General features: G+C 37.5%; 2 protein-coding genes and 1 long non-coding RNA gene across 4 annotated transcripts in view; 2 read left to right on the top strand and 1 right to left on the bottom strand.

Moving 5' to 3' along the window:
* The first annotated feature begins 521 nt into the window (after positions 1-521).
* Positions 522-1630, top strand: LOC129941239 (uncharacterized). 2 transcript variants are annotated; one of them, XR_008780832.1, is made up of 3 exons: positions 522-706; positions 797-1047; positions 1362-1489. XR_008780832.1 is itself a non-coding variant. In XM_056049825.1 (2 exons), the coding sequence occupies exons 1-2, from the start codon at positions 777-779 to the stop codon at positions 1556-1558; spliced, it is 468 nt and encodes a 155-aa protein (XP_055905800.1). In that variant the 5' UTR covers positions 522-776; the 3' UTR covers positions 1559-1630. The 2 variants fall into 2 exon arrangements, 1 of the variants encoding a protein (XP_055905800.1); XM_056049825.1 differs by having other exon boundaries at positions 522-1047; positions 1362-1630.
* On the bottom strand, positions 1290-1761 carry LOC129941240 (uncharacterized). The gene is made up of 2 exons (XR_008780833.1): positions 1624-1761; positions 1290-1552 (listed from the first exon to the last, which is right to left on the bottom strand). It is a non-coding gene; the product is annotated as an uncharacterized LOC129941240 (long non-coding RNA).
* A 575-nt stretch (positions 1762-2336) lies between these two features.
* LOC129940592 (abl interactor 2) overlaps positions 2337-22621 on the top strand; it is a 33114-nt gene continuing 12829 nt past the window's right edge. Inside the window, exons 1-6 of the mRNA XM_056048976.1 lie at positions 2337-2532; positions 2856-3018; positions 3087-3290; positions 14905-15488; positions 15567-15651; positions 15724-15902. Coding sequence (XP_055904951.1) covers positions 2508-2532; positions 2856-3018; positions 3087-3290; positions 14905-15488; positions 15567-15651; positions 15724-15902 — 1240 coding nt within the window. The 5' untranslated portion in view covers positions 2337-2507. The remainder of the gene's footprint in view (positions 2533-2855; positions 3019-3086; positions 3291-14904; positions 15489-15566; positions 15652-15723; positions 15903-22621) is intronic.

Below are 22621 nucleotides of genomic sequence, written 5' to 3'. Positions count from 1 at the left end.
AGAAAAACATCTCGAAAAAAAAAATAAATTCGAGATTTTTTTTTATTTTTAACAGTTAAAAGTCAATAAAACACAAATACTACATCAATTTACCCAATATTTTATTATCTGAGCAAGAAAAAAAATTTTTGCAAACAATAAGAAAGGTGCATTTATGTAGCAATGTGCAATTGTATGATTGATAACTTTACTTGTCAACTTTAATAGGCTTTTCACACCAAACTCAAAACCTGGTTTTCGGCAAAAAGTTTTCGAAAACACGAAAATCGTTCACACCGAACATTTACACGTTTTCATTTGACGTTTAAATTTGTTTGAAACCGGCTGTCAAATTTTGTATTGATAAAACAAATTTGTGAGTAAAAAGTTTTGTAATTTGTGAAGATTCAAATTATTTGTGAAAAAAATGAATTCTGAAAAATTGAAATTATTTTTAATATATAAAAAGAAAGATGAACAAAATATGAAGATTTGGACAAAGGTAAGGTTTTGGAAACATGAAATGTTAGAAAAAGATGATGAGTATTTCAAACAACATTTCAGAATGAGCCGCAGAACTTTCAATATACTCTGCAATGAACTAAAGGATCTGGAAATGCAAGATACAAACTTTAGGAAGTGTATACCATTACAAAAAAGAATAGCCATTGCAATATATACACTGGGATCATCCGCTGAATACAGGACAGTTTCAGCTATCTTTGGGGTTGGAATATCCACAGTATGCATTATTGTGACAACATTTTGTCAGGAAGTTTGGCGTGTTCTTTTCTTTGATGAAACCATTTCCTTTCAGTACCACAGCTTCCGAAGAAGAAAAGAACTTCAACTACGCACTTTCGAAATGTCGAAGAGTTGTTGAAAACTGTTTCGGACACCTTAAAGCAAGATTTAGGACAATCGGAAAGGGACTTGATAAAATCAACATTCAATGCTTGCAAAATGCAAACAATAATTCGCATAGAGAGCAATCGGAACAATCAACACAGGTAGATGATGCAAGAAATACACCTTCCATTATCCGAAATGCCATCAAAATGCAATTAGGTAAGATCACAAAATACCTGTACAACAAATGTACACATACTGCACATACTTAAGTATATACACATTACATATCTACAATACGCAACATATCGACGAACGCAACGTCGCGACGCATGGTGAAGTGGTGCATTTGTATAGCTCACACTCCACCGTCTTCTCCCGCGCAAAATACTTCTTGTATGTACATACATACATATGTACATATAACATTTTCAATATACTAAAAAAACACTAAACAAACATTTATTTTAAAAACTTTATTTTTGGAACAATTTAAAAAAAATAGAGTTAAAGTTTTTTTCTTTTCTTTGCAGCCCGGAGCCTTGACGGAGTAGCCCGCGATGAACTAGATGCAGACTCGGCCGACGGAGTTTCTACATCTTCTTCGTACTGGGATGAGGTTGCCCCGCAGCTCAGACTCCTTTTCAGCCCAGAGTTCGAGCAGGTACTCCTCATCCTGGCTCCCCCACAGTTTCCTTTTTTTATTTTTTTTTTCTTCCATATTCTGTAAATAAAAAAACAAAAAGCAATAATTCTTATTTTGTAAAGATAAATTGTATAAATAATATTACTTACCACGGCCAAATTGTTTTGATTGTTTGAATATATGTAATTGTTTTGAACAAAATTTCAAAATAAAATATTTGTTTTGACAGCAGCCTGTTTTGTTTACATTTATTTGATCGCTGAATGTTCCGAAAGGTTTGTTTGTTTTGTTCAACTTTGAATTCCAACTAGTTTTCGAGAGGTTTTATATAAAACATGTTGTTTACGAAACCTTGTCGTTTACAAAAATGTATGGGAAAACTTGAGTTTTCGATGTAGGTTTTCGGCGAAAACCGATAATTTCTCGAAAACCGGGTTTTGGGGTTGGTGTGAAAAGCCTATAAGTTTGTTAAGGAGAAGTAAGTTATCCAGAATTTTTTGAATTTTTGAGGCAATGTTTAAAATTCGCGCGAATTTTGAACATTGCCTCAAAAATTCAAACATACATAATCTGTAAAAATAGTTTTGCCGACCACTGTATTTAAAAATCAAAATATCATGAAATTATCTACCAGATTATCACAATACAAAATTTACTAAAACCATATTCTTGCTTTGTATTAATATTTAAAGTTCTTAAAAATCACACATTAAAACTGCATCTGAGCGAACGTTATACCAACCAAGTGTAACCAAGACCTAACTAAACTGCAATAATTTTGAAATTCCAGTAGTCAAAATTTCTTTTGTGAGTTCTTCTTCCGTCTTCTTTTTCTTGAATGAAAGAAGAAAAGTGACGTCAAAAATAGCAAAAAATCGGTGTAAACTCGGAAAATCGAAAATGTCGCCTGTGGCTGAAGCTGAAAATTTATTAAAATAAATTCAAGTTTAAATCCCTCAAAAGTCAAAACTTCCCCAACAAAAGCAAAGCAAAATATTAAATAAATAAAAAGAGCTTGATAAATGTCTGTATTATGAATAGGTATTCATACAACACAGGTAATTTATATTTTGTTAAAACAAAAGAAAGAAAACTAAAGAAAACACAAAAACCTTGTAATTGCATTTAGAGGTAATTTTGGGTGTCGCCCTCGCAGCCCTAAATGACCAATTTTTAAATAATAACCATCAATATATTTTTGTGTATTAATAATTTCTCTTTAACATTTTACCATTTAACTTTAGAACTAAATTACCACCTATCTAGAACTTGTTTTCCATCTAAATCTGAATCTAAATCTATTTGTCCAATTAAACTACACTCTGTGACTTGAGTCTCGTTTCCAAATGCTATTTTTAGTGGTTTTTGTATATTTTTAAAGATTCTTCCTACCAGGATCACCATAGTGTCATGGACAGTGAAAATCTAATGGACGAATTAGCATCATTGACTCGCACCGAAATACCCGATGGCCGCCAGAGCCTGAGGGATAGTTTCACAAATTTAGAAAGAGTCGCTGACTATTGTGAGGACACTTACTATAGGTTTGTTTAAATCAGTCTGGTTTTTTTTATCTAAGACATAATTGACATTGGTATTTTTTTTTTTGTAGAGCTGACAATAAGAAAGCAGCGTTGGAAGCAACCAAGAACTACACAACTCAGTCGCTGGCAAGTGTTGCATACCAGATCAATACGCTGGCGTATAGTTACATGCAGTTGTTGGAGCTGCAGGCTACGCAACTGAATGAAATGGAGTCGCAAATGAATCATATCGCTCAAACAGTAATGATTCACAAGGAGAAGGTTGCCCGAAGGTAAGAATATTGATTTAAAATGATATTTAAGTCGAATTTTAGAATGATTACGTTTTGATTTCACAATTAGAAGAAGTGTAATATCCTTAGTGTATGATTGTCATGCCAAAGGTTTGTGTTCAATCCTTATATGATGGGTACAGCCTCTTACGAGGAATTGACGGAAGTCTCGAAAGTAATTCTTGGCTTAAAAAGTACTTCTCAAATAAGCTATTTAGGTCTCGTTGGTTGAGCGTTGTATTTCACTAGGCCCTGGTTCTGCACAAGATTATGCCCTACAAATTCATTCATTTAAAAGAAGTGAGCTGTGAGTCATATTTGTTGACACATAAAAGTGCGTTGTTTAGATGATGTTGTTTTTGTTAAAGTAGTATAGTTCCGGTTCGATGTTTTTAATTCAAACTAAATCTAAATGGACCGTAATAAGTTGTTATCTTATTCAAAGCTTTTAGTCCCCTTTTATTATGACTCAACTCATTATTTACTATCAAGATAATATGCCTGACCCTAATTGGTAAGGCCCATTTGATGAAACGAAACTTAATATTTATACAAACGCTTATGCCAGCGTTCAGCAACAGGCAGACCGCGATCCGTTTCCGGACCGTGAAAGATCAAACTGCTGACTGCTGACTGCGGAACCACGAAAGGTCAAACTTTGCCATTTAATAAAATATGTACGTATGTAGGTTAGGTTATAGTTGCACAGGAATCTTGAGGCTTTCTCCTAAGCTCAATGGAACCAGTTTGAGTCCCTTACGAAACGTGAGAAGCTGATTATATTGATATGATTTAGATCGTTAAAGAAGAATTCTCCTAGGTAAGTAAGCGTTTTCGAGCCAGAGCAGGGCATGTACAGAGAAGATGAAGAGTAGTTTCCTCCTCTTCATCGTCCATACAGCTTCTGCAAAAGTCATTTGAGAAATAGGTGTCCAGTTATGACACCTATTATCGAGCTTATATGCGATCTGCTTAGCGAGAGCAAGCACCTTGAACGTTTTAAATCCAGTGTTGGCCAGATGTTTTTTGTGAGTTGACACAAATTGTTGCACCTGGTGCCTGTCCTGCTCACAGCGTCTTGCATTAGCAACAGTTTGCAAGTAGCGATTGGTATGCGAGTATGTGCCAAACGTGGTAGGATAGGCTGTACTGTACCGTTCCTGGCGAGTTCATCTGCCTTACATTTACCTGAAATGTCTCTATGGCCCGGCACCCAGCAAAGGTGAATATTAAATTGTTGCGCCATCTCCATTAGAGATGATCGACAGTTATGGATTGTTATAGAGTTTGTAGAGACAGAGTCTAGAGATTTCATATCGCCAAAAGTTCCGCCTGGAACACGCTAGAATGATTGGGAAGGCGGAATGAGAGACTTAATTTCAGTCGTTCAGAGTACACACCTCCACCAACCCCTTCTTTGGTTTTTGAGCCATATGCGTAAAAATGCATTGACTCATCCTCCAAGAGTGTCCTATCCTTCCAAAAAGATCTGGGAGGTATAGAAATCTGGACATTTCTGTCGAATTGCAGTTGGGGGATGGTGTAGTCTGTGTGCTTTGGAATTGATTTTAAATACCTAAGAATAACGGAGTGGCCAATGTTGTTGTTAATCCACTGCGACGAAGTTTTGAGACGAATAGAAGAGTTGCAGCTATTTGTTTGCTTAATATGACAAGAGGTGTTAGGTAGAGCAAGGTTCCCACTTTCGCAGATGGGGTCGTGCGAAGCGGTCCTCTTATACATAGGCAAGCTGAACGTTGGACTTTATTTAATTTATCTCGGTTTATAGCTTTCTCTAAAGTAGTCCACCATACTGCCACACTGTACATTAAAATCTATCTGATTACCGATGTGCATAGCCAATACGTGATTCTGGGTTGTAAGTCCCATTTATTACCAATAGCTTTTTTGCCGGAAAAGAGAGCTACAGTAGCTTTTTTGATTCTTTCCTGTACGTTGCGTTTCCAATTTAGTTTTTCATTTAAGACAAGACCCAGCCTCGTCTGAGAATTTTAATTGGATTTCTTTAATATAGGGAGGGTTGACAAATGGAATGTTGTATTTCATCGAAAATAAGACCAAATCGGTTTTGTGTGGGTTAACACCCAGTCCACACCGATCAGCCCAAAGTATTTGTCTGTCTAAGGCATTTTGTAAGAGTTCTTTTAAGTTGTTAAAGTGCTTTCCTGAAACTGTTATAGAAACGTCGTCCGCATAGGCTATCACTCTAAAGCCCTCCGCATCCAGACTAGTTAGCATTTCATTCACCACTAGGTTTCAGAGGAGAGGGGATAGAACATCACCTTGCGGTGTCTCTACAAACGAAACGTCGAGTTGCCCAGTTTTGAGTTAATTATTCTGCTAGCAAGCATTAAATGAATTAACTCCCGAAGCGAACTTTCTACATTTAGAGATGTTAGTGCAGATGTGATTGCAGATGGGTCCACGTTGTTAGACCATAGTGAACTGTTTATGATGGAGGGAATATTCGACGGTGCGTATTAAGGTGTGTAACGCTGTTTCCACTGATTTACCATTACAGTAGTCATGTTGAGATATCGATACGTGCCCTTAAATGGATATCAATCAATCTTTCCAAGGTCTTAAGAAGGAATGATGAAAGAATTATAGGTCGTAGATCTTAAGGATTGACTTAGGAGCATTTACCTGCTTTGGGTATAAAAATAACTTTAACTTCTCACCATGCCGAGGAAACATGGACTAGGTAAAGACAGCAATTATGTCAGAAGTCTTTTGTAGCTCGGCTGGTATTATTCCATCTGGTCCTGCAGATTTAAGTTGTTTGAAGCAGCTGAGAGCTCATTGTAGCTTGTGCCTTGTGACCAGACATTGTGGGTATGTTGTGTCGGGACTTGAGCATCTCTAGACTCGTTGAAAGAATTGTCCGTAACCGAGAGGCTTCAAAAGTTTCTTCTATCGTGCCACAGAAGGATCGCCAAGAAGATCGCTTAGATTTCCTTAGTGCATTCTTGTAAATTCATAGGGATTCTTTGTAAGAGACCCATTGAGAGGCTAGTCTTTCGGCTTTGGCTCGGTTGAAGAATTTCCTGGTTTCCTCTTTCGTCTTATGTGTATAAGTGGACAAGCAATTTCTAGCGATCTGTTCATAGCTAAGGTAAGGTCATTGACTTTGTTGTCAAGTTCATTAGCGTTAGAGGAAGGACTAGATAGTCCAGGTTCTAGTAAACTCTGTAATGAGTTCCTGTATGAAGCCCAGTCAGTTTTCCGATAGTTTCGAAAAGTCAAGTGACTCGGGTTATCATCCACATTTATATTATAACTGGATATATCTATGATCAGAGAACGAGTGTTCTTTGGATACTTTCCAGTCCAAGATCATATAGTATCTGAGACAAGAGTTATGTCTAGGACTTTTTGTCGAATTTTAGTGATGAAGGTTGGTTCATTTCCAAAATTACTTACCAAGAATATAATCGAAAAGAGACTCACCTCTGTGTGATGAGCTTTAATATCGCTCCCAATAATTAGGCGGATCCTTTGCCTTTCCGCTTCAGCGACGATATTCTCCAGGGTTTTTCCAGGGAGAGGTCCAAGGTGGCTATGGCCAAGATACGCCGACACAAGCCAGAAACTTCCTTTGAAATGATGGAGTAAAAATACAATAATGCTACGTTTCACTAGTATGCAAGATCTAGGTTCACCTTTATCTGTCACACACAGTGTGTAGTATCCAGGAGTCCTGAGTCCTCGAACAACAATCCATGGCTCTTGGATCAGAACAATGTCTTCACCGTTTCTTGCCAGACGGAGAATAAGTGAGGCCGAGGCCTTTATGGAGTGGTAGAAATTAATCTGTACTAACTGCAGCATTTTGACTACAATTAGGCAGATCAACCTCCACCACGGTTTTGTTCTGATCCTCTGAGTGTGAGGATGAACCCAAGAGTTCGTCCGAGAAGACGACGTCCCAGGCCAACCAACCTCTAGTTCACCTTCGGTTGTTTTTGGAGGCCCGCTTTCCGCGTTAACCTTATCTTTTTATAGATTCGAATTTTAATGGATTCCTAGCCAAAGTTTATGGAGCCCTCGTTTAGGGCTAGAGGAGCCAAGGATTCTTTATTGAGTACCACAATGGCACTCCTATAAAGACCCTTCACATCCTCTGGCTGGGCTATCTTCCAGTTATGCGTCGGAAGGGACGGGTTGCAAACTCTGATCATCTCGAAAATGTCCTCGATACCAGCAGGTTCGATCGGTATCCAAATGCGGGCTATAGGTCTGCTAGGAATGTCTTCCATAGCGACAACCTCGAGCTTCGCACCTGGCCAAACTTCGCCTAACCGGCTGACAGCAAGCTTGTAAAGGTCACAAGATCTCTGGTCGCCACAAACCATGAGTTTGACATGGCCTTGATGCCAACCCCCACCGCTTTTGGAAGGAAGTGGTCCTGGAAGCTCCCTCAAAATGCTCAAAAAGTCCTTATTGGACCTTGTTGTAGCAAGTATGAGTTTAGCCCATTCGACGCTACCGATTTGCTGCGGTGTCCTTTCAGCCCCCGATGATGCACCAGAGGCCTTTAAGATTTTCGCCGCTTGCCGCCTTTGTCTATAAATATAAAGGCTTTTTGAGAGTTTTCCATTTCTGGAAGTACTCTCATGAGTAGTGGTAGGGCCATTTTTCACAATCCTGCCACTACTGAAATTAGGTATCGCTACCTTTATATTCTCGTTGCTACCAACAGCAGAGGAGGGTCCATAGTTAGCCACTACTCCCTTCTCTGTGTTGGCCGCAAGAGATATGGCAGCAGGCTTTGCTGCCCGGTCCTGAAGAGAAACCGGTCCCATTTGTTTTTTTAAATTTTTTTTTTGGTTTTGTTCATTTTGGTCCCATGAGATGCGAAGAAAAAAGGACCATCTGCACAGAGATTCGTAAGTACTGATAAGATGCTATTACCAAAAGGCTAGTTAATCCGGAGGTCGCCAGGTATCCGCATACTCCCTTAGGGACTGGGCTATTTTTGAATTGGGCCCCCAGCCAGGCTGATCATCGGCACGGGTCGTTTAACACCTTATATTCAGCCCAATAAAGATGAGAGGTGGTTGGGGAGGAAGAGAAAGGGTGAGGAGTCAGTTGATGTTAATTCATCACTCTGATGTGTAAGGAAAAGATTGGGATTCGGTAACAGCAATTCAGCTAGGTTACCTAGAGTGAGAAGGAGCACAGCATATAGGAGCGCTGCTAGCTTTTTCGCCATTACAACGTGGGAGGTGGGATGGGAGTTGGTGACATAAACGTATGCTGGTATGCGTTGTTTATGTGGGAATGGATGATGATTTTGGGAAGGTAGAGGGATAAGAACGTCCTTTAGTTTCAGGACTCATCTGGAGTGCTGTGTGGCATGTGGCACAGTTTTGTTGAAACCCCATGTCATGCAAGTCAAGCTCTTGCATTTTGGGAAAAAAAAAATTGGATATCATCTCACGATAGCTCTCAACATTCACAGTTACGTTACGATTCGCATCATATTTGAGAAGTATGGTGCAATGATGTCACTAGCCCATAAACCGCACCAAATTGTGACTTTTTTTGGATGCATTGGTAGTTCTTGCAATGCTTTTGACTGATATTTACTCCAAAATCGACAATTCTGCTTATTTACCTACCCCTTGAGAAAAAAAAACAAGAACACAATTTTTCGGTAAAAGAGTGAATCTTCGGCCAACTTTTCAAGAGCCCATTCACCAAAAATGTTACTTTGCATTAGGTCTTACTTACTTACTTAAGGTGGCGCTGCAGTCCTGTGTGAACTAGGGCTTCACCCAACAAACTTCTCCATCTAGCTCGGTTTAATGTCCAACAATGTAAATTTGGTGCAAAATTTAGCCGAATAGCCGATTCAGTGGGTCGATTAAACTGACCATAAATGGAAGAAGCGCGCGATGATAATATAATTCAATAATTTGCAAGCGTTATCCGTTTGTAAGACAATTCATGGTTAAATTATAGACCAAACTGAAGTTGTTTGACAGTGAAACAAAACACGAAATGTGCTGTTTAAACCAGTTTAAACCAGTGTTGAGAAAAAGATAATAGCTAAAAAATCAACCTTTAGTAATTCGAAGTCCTACAACTCGGCGCTTGCTTAATCAAGGATCTATCATACGTTTAACATAATGCTAAAGAAATCTGAATTAATAACGCCACTTAAACAAAGGAGTCCAATTATTCAGTTTGCATTAGGTAAGAAGTACTGCCAAGAACAACAATTCTTTGTTTATTCTCATTTCAAAAAATGCGGTTCAATATTTTCCATTCATTACCGTATGCAGACATTCGAAACCAAAGTCCATTGGTATATCCTTTAAAATCCTATTCCTCTTTCCTAATTACTCGTACTGTGCTAAACATTATAATGTTGGGCGTATAATGTGAAACAAAACTCAAGGTCAGGCATACTATTACCAAAACTCCAATATACATTGTAATGAATGTCATGAGAACGTGGAATCCATACAATTACCTAGGGTAAAATGGAGTTAATTCTTTTGTTAGCGTAAGAAGCAAATGTGGTGCTACCGACATGAACATACAATTTGGCAAACATTTATAAATAATTGTGCTTTAAGGGTGTTTTGCGTAATTATCTTACATCTATGTCAGGGAGTTTGTAATGTTTCCGTTTAGATGAACAAAGGTTATTTTTAAAGCTACACGAATCCTTCTTTGTCGCAAATACAGAGTGTTCCCTAATTCGTCAATACATTTTGCGGACATGATTCTTTAGTAAACTTTAAGAAAAAAAAATCTTTTTAAAAGATGGGGCTTATTGGAAGTTCTATATAATTCCGGGGATTAAAAAAAAGGATTTCTTTGGTCTACCCCTATCCATGTTAATGAGACTGTCAGAAACTTCATTAGTGTTTTTTTGTCATTCTTAAGGACCGATGTTAATTTTGAATAAAACTAAAATTATTAAGAAAATGATTGTCATTTGTTTTTGTTATAATAATATTGGTACGGTTTGATTATGAATAGCACAAAATATAGGCCAAATCAGCGCTCGTGGCCTCGGTTCTATGTCGTTAATGTGTCCAATTATCTCCTTTTTTTTGCTCTTTATTGTTGCTGACTTATTGACTTACACCTTTTTTTTTTAAATAACCCCAAAGAAAGAAGTAAAATCACATGATCTTTGCGGAAAATTGACATCGCTATCACGTGAGATAACACTTACTTACTTACTGCCTGTAATGCAGTCGTTACCTTTTCGAGGGGTATATCCAATCCATTGCCCCTTACGTCTTCGTATTATAGATTCTATAGGTTCCTGGTTTGACCAGAAAATCCTTAGGATGTTACAAAGACATCTATTCACGAAGGTTTGCAGCTTTCTTGTTATGGCTGAAGTAACCTTCCAAGTGCTGCACCCATAAAGAAGCACAGATTCGACATTTCTTAAGCTGATAGAGTTATTCCTCTAAATTTTTGACAGCATACCGAACGCCGAAAATATTTATTTGGGAGGATGGTCTGGTTCCGAGGCTGATTATTTTTGTTTTGCCGGAGTTAATTTTCAGCCCCACAACTTCTGCTTCTCTCTCTACACTTGCTGTCATTTAATGGAGATCGATGATCCTATGAGAGAGTAAGCAAACATCGTCCGCGTAATCCAAGTTCTTTAAATAGGATGTCAAAGTCCATCGGACCTGACAGAGCTGAGCGCAGTACATCGCTTATCACCAAAAAAAACCCTGTCTGACTGCTCTTTGGATTTCATAATCATCTGACACTTGAATCCATCATATGCTGCTTTAATAATAGCAATTAGTTTTTCTGGGATGCTACTCCTCCACAAAGCTAAACAGATATACTCCCTGTTAACACTATGAATCGATGAACAGCAGGTGTAGTGGTGATCGAAATTCGACGCACTATTCAATAATAATTCGCAGGGAGTTGATATGATCAATACAAGAGGATTCAGCGCGGAATCCTGCTTGTTCGGCATCGAGTGTAACCTCAATGGCAACGGCAGGTAGAACGCAAAATCCACTCCAATTTTGTAATTCGAAGTCCTGCAGTGTGGTGTTCTTTCCATCTTCTGAAATGCTCATCCACCGAACTTATCACTGTTCCGTCTACTTCTTTCAGCAGATCTTGCTTTGAGCTGTGTGTACCAGTCAGCCCTTTGGTTATTATGTAAACGTTGCTGCTGTCGGTCCTGTTTGCAGCATTTTCTGCTTCTTGCGCCAATGCGTTGATGTAATTACGCTTCTCTTTTTTATGCGTTACGAGGACTCTGGCTCGTTTCTTTATTTCTCAGGTGCAGCAGTTATTCGAGCCCTTAACTGTTTGCGTTCGTTGCCAAGTGTTGTTGCTTCCTTTTTTCCGACCAACTATTCTGCCAGCACCTGAAATGAAATTTTTTTTTACAGCATTCCAATGGTGTTCGATGTCGTCATGTACTGTGGTGCTGATTGTTCTCATTTCGTGTGGCAGGTGGTCCCTAAATTTTTGACGGTTCGTGGCATCCTTTAGTCTGGCGATGTTGAATTTGAGGGTTCGTGTTGTTCCGTTGGATCTTCGAACTGTAGCTGTACGCAATCTTAAGTTAGCTAAGTGGTGGTCACAGGCAAGTCCCATATCGGCGCCTCTTCTGTGTAATCTGCTTCTAAAGGGCTCTCGCGGAATAAGAATTTTGGTTGCCATTTTTGTAAGGAGTAACCCAACCCAACTCCAGCTTCTCGAGCGTTTCCTGGATCGTGACCAGAGTAGAGCAGTAAAGTAATACGTGGCGGTGACTTGCATCTGCCCGATCCCAACCATCGCACTTCGCTTAACCCTAAGATATCTAAAAATTCTCTTTCTAATTGAATCTTGCATTGTGCGGACCTTCACTTCTTTCGCCCGGAAGCGTCCTAACATTCCAGGAACCACTCTTTATCCGGATACAATAGCCAAAAGTCCTCAACAAGTTATCATTAATTATCCGATGCATAATTTCGGTTTCCATAGCGGGATGGAGTTCAGATACGAAAAGTGCTAATCTCCGTAACCTATCCTGGAGTGTCAAGAAACTTCCTCCTTGCAAATTTTGCTAACTTATGTATGAAGGGGTACACAAATCATTACCCGGGGGCCACCACGAGGAAGCAAAGCAAGAACTTCGACATGGCAAGAAAGTTGCATTGCTGGCCTAAGCCAAGTTTTAGGCAATCACCAACTACCCGATCTGCCATGCCGCAGGCACCCCACGTGGGATAAAACACGTTCATTAAATTTGTCGCGCTGAAAAGCCATTGTTTCGTTAGCTGCAATATTTTTTGAAGTACTAGCTGTACCCGTATGCACTAGTGTTTTAACATCTCGTACGGTTTGCTCAAACTTTTGCACGATATTTTTGATTGTACGCACATTTGGAAGATTGAATTGATCGGAAAAATCAAAAAATGCACGATATGATTGATTTCGACGCCTTTTTTCGTAATAAGTAGACTTTATAGCTTTGCTCGATTGTTTATCTTTTCATGATTCAAATTGAGTTAGTCTGCAATTAAGAAATGCCAAAAGAAATGCGGACAAAACTTGACGTTTCGGGGTGGTTCACATTCAACATCCGCCCTTAGGTTAGGTTAGGTTGGAGTGGCTGTCCAGAAGTCATTGACCCACCTAGACCTCAAGGGTGCATTGTGATACTATTAATGAGGTTACTCATGGGAGAGTAATGAACTTAAACAAACCTTTATGTACTTTTAATGAAGTTAGAGAGACATTTTGTGTCAATCGTTGCCAGTTCACTGGTATTCAAATAAGGGATTACCGAGAAAGTTATTCCTTCTTATGGAGAGTGCTGGACATGTACATAGAAGGTGTTGGACTGTTTCCTCTTCCTCCTCGTTCATTCAGCTTCTACAGAAGTCATTTGTGTAGACCCCTAGCCTGAGAGCATGTCTTCCTTTGAGGCAGTGTCCTGTTATTACTCCAACTGTAGAGATTATACTTTGTCTGCTCAGGGATATCAAGCCTTTTGACCGTTTTAAGTCTATGCTTGGTTGCTAGGCAGGTGGTACTCTGTGGCCATCTAGCATTTGTTGATTCTAGAGCATATTGTTTGAGAAGATATTTGCATGTAGCAAGTGGTGTTCCTATGTTATGTTTTTGTCTAACATTAGGCAGAAGTGTTCCGTTTTTGGCGAGTTCAATTTCCCGAAATGTCTCTGTGGCCCAGCACCCAAATGAGGTGAATATTAAACTGTTCCGTCATCTAATTCAGAGATGTTCGACAATCGTGGACTATTTGAGAGTTTGTGGATATTGACGCGAGAGATTTAAGAGCGGCTTGGATGTCCGAGAAGATTCGTATATCCTTGCAAGATATAACGTTTTCTTTGAGCCATGATAGTGCTTCTTTAATCGCCATTACTTCTGCCTGGAATACACTACATTGATTGGGAAGTCTGTATGATAGACTGAGATTCAGTTGTTCCTAATAGATACCACTTCCAACTCCGTAATCGGTCTTTGAACCGTCTGTATAGAAGTGTACCGTATCGTTTTCCAGGGGTCTCTCTTCTTCCCAGGAGGATCTTGAAAGGAAGGACACATGGAAGCTTTTACCGAATACCATTTTTGGGGTGGTATAGTCTAAGCGATTTGGGATGGATCTGAAACTGTCTAGAATAGTAGTATGTCCAGTATTGTTACTGTTCCATTGAGAGGTGGCTCTAAGCCTCACACATGACTTTGGCTGCCACCATTTTGCAGAAGATGTCAAGAGGTGTTAGGTTTAAAAGCACTTCCAGTGCTGCGGTTGGTGTTAAGCGAAGTGCTCCTGTGATGCACATACCTGCTGACTGTTGGACTTTGATGAGCTTATTTAGATTTTCCATCTTGTCCAGTGCGGTCCACAATACGAGAGCTCCATAAATGAGTATCGGTCTGATTACCGAAGTGTATAGCCAGTAGGTTATTTTTGGGGAGAAGCCCCATTTTGATCCTTTGACCTTTTTACAAGTAAAAAGCGCTACAGTAGCCTTTTTTACTGTTTCATCAATATTTGCTTCCAATTTAGTTTTTTGTCTAAATATTTAGCTTGGTCGGAAAAGCTTGATGGTATTCCTTTAATCTTGACTGGGCTAATCTGAGGAATTTCATATCTTTTCGAAAAGAGTATTAATTCTGTTTTAAGTGGATTGATGTCCAAGCCACATTGCTTAGCCCATTTTGTTAGCCTATTTAAGGCATTTTGTAAGAGTTCCGAGAGAACTTGGTGGTGCTTCCCAGATACAGATATTGCAACGTCGTCAGCATAGGCATTCACCCTGAAACCCTCTGCTTCCAATGATTTAAGTTGGTCGTTTACTACCATGTTTCATAAAAGAGGCGAAAGGACCCCACCTTGGGGGGTACCTGTATTCACCGATCTGGTGGTAGTAAAACTTCTCATGCTAGAAGTAACATCGGCCCTTAAAATTTAAACAATATTTTTTACTTGTTCTCATTCATGATGATTTGTTGACTTTGGGTTTGAAAATTCTCAATACTACTCTCTATTTACTATTTAGTAAACTTAAACTATTATTAAACTAAACTTAAAACATAAAAAATAAAATAATTTAATTTTCTTTTTCAGAGAAATTGGTGTACTCACGGCTAACAAAGTTAGTTCTCGCCAATTCAAAATTGTAGCCCCAATTAATCCAGAAAAGCCCATAAAGTATGTTCGCAAGGCAATTGATTACTCGATTCTCGATGAAATCGGCCACGGCATCAATTCAACACAACAACGCCAAAAGCACCGTGGCTCTTCGCATGGTTCGATTCAATCACTGGCTACAACCAATTCAGTATCAGTTGGTCCACCGCCGACCACAAAACCCCCAACTCCGCCTCAAATGTCACGTGGAAATACTGGTACTCTTGGAAAATCGGTCAGCAATACTGGAACCCTGGGAAAGAGTTCCCGAGAATATCGAACTCCGCCAGTTGTGAATCCCCCACAAGTCCCATCGCACTATGCTCCCAACTATCCAATTGGACATCCCAAGAGAATCTCCTCCTCTTCGGCTGGTGGTGATCGGGCTCCGGGCTATAGTTCATTGCCAATGCCTCCAAGTCAACAAGTTGCCACGCATGTTAATTTACCATCAGCTGGTATGATGCAGTCGTTGCCACCACCTCCTCCAACGACCTATGACGATCGTAGCAGTATGCCTCGTATGTTTAAATTTCGTATAGAAAAATATCTATAAATTGTCGTTCTTAACTTTATTATTCTTTAATTAATTCAAACAGCTCCACCATCGCCGCTGACTGTTTCTCATGAGATTACTGAACAGAGTCACGTTGGCATGCACACTCTGGGAAGGAATATCAATAGGTATTTGCTTGTTATTTGGGATTTCGTTTTCTTGTTTAGATTGAAAGATTTAATATAATTTTGATTTTTTAGTTTGAACTTCACTCGGCCAGGATCGCAGTCCCCACCACTGCCACCGCCACCACCGCCAGAAGATGAACATCAAGACTTCGGTAGACCACGGACAACTACTACTCATGGACAATTAGCGCCAATTGTGCCAGATGATCAAAATCTTCCAGGTTGGGTGCCCAAAAACTATATTGAAAAAGGTAAATTGATATTGTGAAGTTAATTTTGGTCTCTTAAATGTGTAAATTTGTATGTTTTTGTCTTGAATGTTAATGAACTAAAAGATGACATTTTTATATACGTTATGTTCCTTAAGAAATATTTATGTATGTAGGTTTTATATTGAAAAGTTTTTGTTAATACAATTGTTTGTTTTGTATGGTTTTTATATTAAAATAATTCATGAACTAAATGCTTTGAATCATTCCTAATGAACTTAATATTGACTACTTGTTCTCCAAAGAGTAGTCCATGAACTGAAGGTTGATACTGATTTCAATACGTCAAGTTAATTATCATCTAGATAATAAAGAAAATCCCTAGACTTGATGGATGGTCTATAGAAAATGTTTGTATCAAATGAAATTATTGTTTTTATGGTTTGGGTTTTAAAAGAAACTTATTTTTTCAAAAAAAATATTTCTTTATTTGACTTAAAAGTCGAAGTATTTTGCTCTAAACCATTTAATCCCTTTGAATTTATCTTTAAGGTGTTTTAATTATTCTCTCCCGAATCGGATAACCATAAGATCAAAAAGTCAAATTTATTTTTAAGATACTATTTTAAGTTAGTCCTTTGGACGCAAATTCTTCTCTTCTCACTTAAGTTTATGCTCGCAAGATGCTCAAGGTTGAATATTTTAAACTTAAACAAATCGAGAGGAGGTAGTTTACATCCAGTCATTAAAAATTAAACATAGGAACTTTTATGTAAAATATGAGATAATAATTAAGTACCAAAACCATTTACTACAGATAAAGCCACTATAAATTCGCATTTAACGGAAATATGAGCCCAAACGATATTTTCATACATTCTCATGAGTGAATAGACGTGTTTGATAGTACTGTCCGGCAAAACAGCTTAATTTATACCCATATTTTGTATCATTACAAGTCCAAGTGTGTGCGGAAAACGATATTACTGCATTTAAACCGACAAATCTGCCCAGAAATCAAAGTACGCTTAGTAAACAAAGTAAAAATAATTAAATTTCACAAGTGTCACGCGCCTTCTTTTTTCTGTACATTAACTCCATCAGTTCGTATATTTGTATTCCCTTCTCTTTGAAATTATGTCTGGTGTTAAGACTCGCGCCTCTGATAAAGAGAACGCAAAAGCATACACTCTTAGTGGATATAGGATCTTCTGTTCTGATACTTGCAACCGCGGAGGAGGTGTTGCTATATATGTTAAGGAAAACCTTATCTGTAAGAAGTTATACTATTCGTCACCCAGCTCTTCTTGTGAGTCAATAATAGTAATAGGTCTATCGATTTGGAACAAATCTATAGAGTTATTGAAGAAATTGCTGTTATCTCTTCAAACGTTATTATATGCGGTGACTTTAACTGTGACCATTTAACTGACAAAAGGTTAATTGAAAAAATCCTTTGACTTGCACTCAGTGAACAATACTCAACCTACTCACTTTTCCCAGTCTTCCTGTACGTTACTAGACTACTATGTAAGTGAAAAAGATAGAGTACTGTCATACTATCAGCTTGAAAAACCAGTTTTTTCTAGACATGATCTTATTTTTTTTACCTATGATTTTAATTCAAGTGTAAACCAAGTGTTTTCTAGAATTCAGTTTAGAGGTTTTAAGAATATCAATAAAACACATCTTGAAAATGATATAAACATGATAGCATGAAATGACATCTTCCTAATGCCTTCACTAAATGACCAAGTCGAGTTTCTAAACACAAATATTAATATTTTATTTGATCGACACGTTTCATTGAAAGCACAAACTAGAATCCGCGAAAATAAACAATGGTTTACTAGTAGGATTAAAGAACTTATAAATCAGCGTGATCTAGGATACCGACGCTGGAAACGGTTCCGTGTTTACGAGCTCGGTGATTTGTATAAATCATTGCGAAATAAAGTAGTTCTGGAGGTAAGACACGAAAAAGTACAGTTCTACTCTAACCGTCTAGAACTAAAATCGGATAGTCGTAAAATATGGAACAACCTCCGCAAGCTAGGAATAGGCATGCAAAGAAATAATTTTCCAGCTGAATTGAATATTAATGAGCTAAACAGTAAATTTGTTTTACACCTATAATAACTCTAAGAGACCATGTATCTCTTAATACCATACCTCCACCTTCTACAGACACTTTGTTCAATTTCGATTGTGTGAACGTCTTAGACATAGTTGAAAGTTGCATAAGTATAAAGTCCAATACCACTGGTGCTGATGATTTGAATCCTATTGTCATTAAAGCTATTCTTCCTTTGCTTATACCCTATTTTACGCATGTAATAAATTCAAACCTTACGACTGGCATTTTCCTACATCAATGGAAAAGCAAAAATAATTCCCATCCCCAAAAACTCGCTCTGCAATGAATTTAGACCAATTTCAATACTTCCATTTCTGTCTAAGGTCTGTGAAAGAATAATGCAAAAACAATTAAGCAACTTCGTCAGTCGCAACAACCTTTTAGTCGATTTTCAATCAGGTTTTCGTTCGCACCATATATGTATAACGGCACTAACTAAAATAATTGAAGACATAAGGACTGAACTCGATATTGATAATGTAACTATTTTAGTCCTATTAGACTTTTCAAAAGCATTCGACAGGGTGAATCACTCGATACTTCTGAATAAACTGCGTGACAGATTCAACATATCTTCAGAAGCTATTAAACTACTTTCTTCCTTTTTGAATGATAGAAAGCAAGCCGTTTTCTTAAATGGAAATCTCTCCGATTTTCTTCTGGTTCAACAAGGGGTTCCTCAAGGATCAATTTTATCCCTCCTTATATTCTCATTAGATATGAATGAAATCGGTTTCATTATAAATAAAGTATCAAAACATTTTTATGCCGATGACATTCAAATTTACAAAAGCTGTTCTTTGGGTTTAATTGACGACTACGCTTTCACCCTGAACCGAAAACTAGAAAAGATATCCTACTGGGCGTCGTGCAATGGGTTGGTTCTCAACGCAAACAAATGCAAATGCTTGGTTATATCAAGAAAAGAATTAGACTTAACATACTTTCCTTCCATATTTCTAAACCAGAATCCATTATAATTCGTAAATTCCAGTAAAAATCTAGAAGTAATCTTCAATAAAACATTGACCTGGGATGACCACATCAACCAATTAGTAGGCAAAACTTATGGAACGCTTAGAACGCTGTGGACCGCCCAAAACATCACTCCATTTAAAACCAGACTAATGCTTGCAAGGACCCTTGTAATACCTGTTCTCACTCATGGATGCGAAATTTTTTATAACTGCGATTCCATCAGCAAACATAAATGAAACATAGCATTTAATAGTATCATTCGATACATATTTGGCTTAAGAAGGTACGACCATATTTCACATTTGCAAGAGATTCTGCTTAGTATGCCTTTTAATGGCTTCATGAAGCTTTGAACATTGATACTGTTTTTTAAAATCTTGAAAACACGCCACCCAGCTTATCTATTTGAAAAAATCAGAATGTCAACATCGAATAGATCGACATCGGTAATTTTGCCACGCTTTTCGTGTTTGACCTCAGAAAGGCAATTTTTCTTATTACAAGTTATCGTTCGTTGCCAAACCAAACATCGAATCTGAACTATTGCTAATAATTATGCTAATGCTAATGAAGTTAATGATGATGTTGTTGTTGTTGATGCTGATAACACTGTTGATGATGTTGCTGTTGTTGAAGATAATATAGATATTGTTGCTGTTGTTGATCCAGCCACCGCTGACCTCTGCACAAATACCTGTAATTTCTGGTGCTGTTCCTGCTATTAGTGAAGTTGCTGCATTCGATTTCGTTCCTGCTACTGGCGTTTCGCACTTAACTACCGACGAAATTTTAGTTAATGCTGTACCTAATATTCCTGTTTCTTCTCTTGTGGCTGTAAGACCTGCTAATGTTTCAAATTTTAATAATCTATGTATTTACTCCCAAAATGTGTTAGGAATTCAAACTAAATTGAGTCAACTGTATGTATACTTTGCATCTCAAGATTACCATATAATTGTACTTACTGAAACTTGGTTGAGCGAGAATCATCATACTTCTGAATTATTTAATTATAATCAATTTGTAGTATTACGCAAAGATAGATGTTCATTTACAACTGGTTTTGACAGAGGAGAGGGTGTAAATATTGCAGTAAGACATAATTTTGTGTGTAGTCAAGTTGAACTAATTTCCGATAACAATCGATCAGTTTTCGATGTTGATCAGTTGATAGTTAAAATTAATTTTAATAGAAACTTAAACTTATTTGTGAGCGTAAGTTATATTCGACCAGTAAATTCGTTGGAGTTATATCAATCAGTCCTTAATAACTTAAGTCAAAATGATCATGATATGGTTTTAGGAGATTTCAATCTTGGTGATATAAGCTGGGAACCAGATTTGGACGATAAATATTTAGTGCCATTCAATGTTCATACTGAAATAGAATCGTCAGTTATAGATTTTTATAGCCAATTTAACTTGATTCAAGTTAATAACTAGTAGGACCCGTGGCATAATGGTTAGTGCGTTGGACTGTCATGCGAGAGGTCTTGGGTGTGATCGGTGCCTATGCCATCTAAAGTTTTTTTTCACGGGTACTGCCTCTTGCGAGGAATTGACAAATTCAACGCAAAAAAAAACTGTAGGTCCCTTCCATCCCTGACAACAGTACTAGCACACAGAAATGGTTGAGAATTGTCAGTCACTAGGCTCAAACGGACTGTTGCGCCACCCAATTTATTAATTATAAGTTAATAACTTTCATAATAATCTAAATCGTATATTAGACTTAATTTTTGTGGATAAAGGCTTCGATAAGACTGATTTTCCTGCTATAAAAAACTCAATTCACCATATATGCCTTAATGTAGAGTGTAAGTTTTTAAATTATATAAAAGATACAATTGATGTACGACAATTTTATTTTGATTATAAACGTGCAAACTTTGTTGCAATCAATAACATTTTTTGTCAATTGCTTCTGATAATACCTTGATTAATTTAAGCCTTGATCATGCGTTTGAAAAATTTGCAATGTATCTACATGAAACGTTTGATATGTATACTCCTAAAAAAAAAGTTAAACCCAATTCAAACCCACCTTGGTTTAACAGAAGATTATCTAATCTGAAAATAGAAAAAATAAAGCATATAAAGCTTATAAAACAACAAAAGATAATCTGGCCCTTAAGCAGAAATACATTCAGTACCACCTTGAATATTACTGTCTCAATAGCTTTCCTTTGAATAATTTTATTCTCTCTGCTGAGCCAAAAATTAGAAAAGATTCGAAACACTTCTGGAAATTTATAAATATTAAAAGAAAGTCTTTAGGAATTTTAAATTGTATGAAGAACTCCAATTGTGTATCTATTGATATGAACGTTATATGCGATTTATTTGCTGATTATTTTAAATCTGTTTATTTGCCTTCTGCTCGTTTTGACCCCTCTGTTTCTGATGTTTTTGAAGCTCGAGCTAGTCTTGATGTAAATAAAAGTGCTGGGCCAGATAACCTATCCCCTGTTGCACTAAAAAACTGCGCTGTTTCTTTGGCATTCCCGCTCAGCTTGATTTTCAATCAGTCTTTAAAAAGTGGCCAGTTTTTGGAGTGCTGGAAGATCTCTTATATAAATTCAATATTTAAATCTGGCTCGAGAAAAATGTGACCAATTATAGGCCTATCTGCAAATTATCAGTGATCCCAAAAATGTTCGAAATGCTTGTCTGTAAAAAATTATATTTTTTGTTAAGGATTTAATATCCGAATACCAACATGGTTTTGTTTCTGGAAGATCTACTGCTACAAACCTTTTATTGCTATACGATTCTGTACTTTTGGGTTTCGAAAATGGGTTACAGACTGATATTATATTTACAGATTTTGCAAAAGCTTTTGATAGAGTTAATCATAATATACTAATTTTTAGGCTTTCAAAACTAGGTTTCCATTCTAATTTCATAAAATGGATTTCTTCCTATTTAAAATTGGGAAAGTTTAAATCCAAAAGTATTGATGTAACTTCAGGTGTTCCGCAAGGAAGCCATATTGGCCCTTTGTTATTTATCCTTTTTATAATGACATTCCGGTAAATTTGAAATATTCGATTATCTTATGTATGCCGATAATGTTAAGATTTTCCAACTTATAAAATCTTCTACAGACTGTCTGTATCTACAACAGGATATCCAAAAACTGGCTGAATGGTGTGAATCCAACAAGTTGTTCTTGAATGTTGCCAAATGTCAGAGCTTTACATTTATAATACGAGTTTAGATAGGGTTACGGCAAAAAAGGATTTGGGAGTTATATTGGATGAAAAGCTTTCGTTTAATAAGCACATCGATTACATAGTCAGTAAAGCTAATGGGATGCTAGGGTTTATAGGAAGGAACTCTAGGGATTTTTCTGACCCCTTCACCCTCAAATCATTATATATTGAATCGCGGGACCTGCCTCATGCGAGGAATTGACAAATACTCTAAGAGTAATTCTTGTCATGAAAAAGTGCTTTCTCAAATAAGCTGTACGGATTCGGCCTAAAATTGTAGGTCCTTTCCATTCCTGACAACAATACACGCACACAGGAATGGTTCCCAACGGACTGTTGCGCCACCCAATTTCATAAAAACATACTTTAAGAATTTGCGTATACTAATGGAAAAAGCAATTGAAATCTTTTGCAAACCATCTCCACCTCTT

The sequence above is a fragment of the Eupeodes corollae genome, chromosome 1 (assembly GCF_945859685.1).
Source record: "Eupeodes corollae chromosome 1, idEupCoro1.1, whole genome shotgun sequence".
NCBI lineage: Eukaryota > Metazoa > Arthropoda > Insecta > Diptera > Syrphidae > Eupeodes > Eupeodes corollae.
This window is presented reverse-complemented; position numbering and strand designations above follow the sequence as displayed.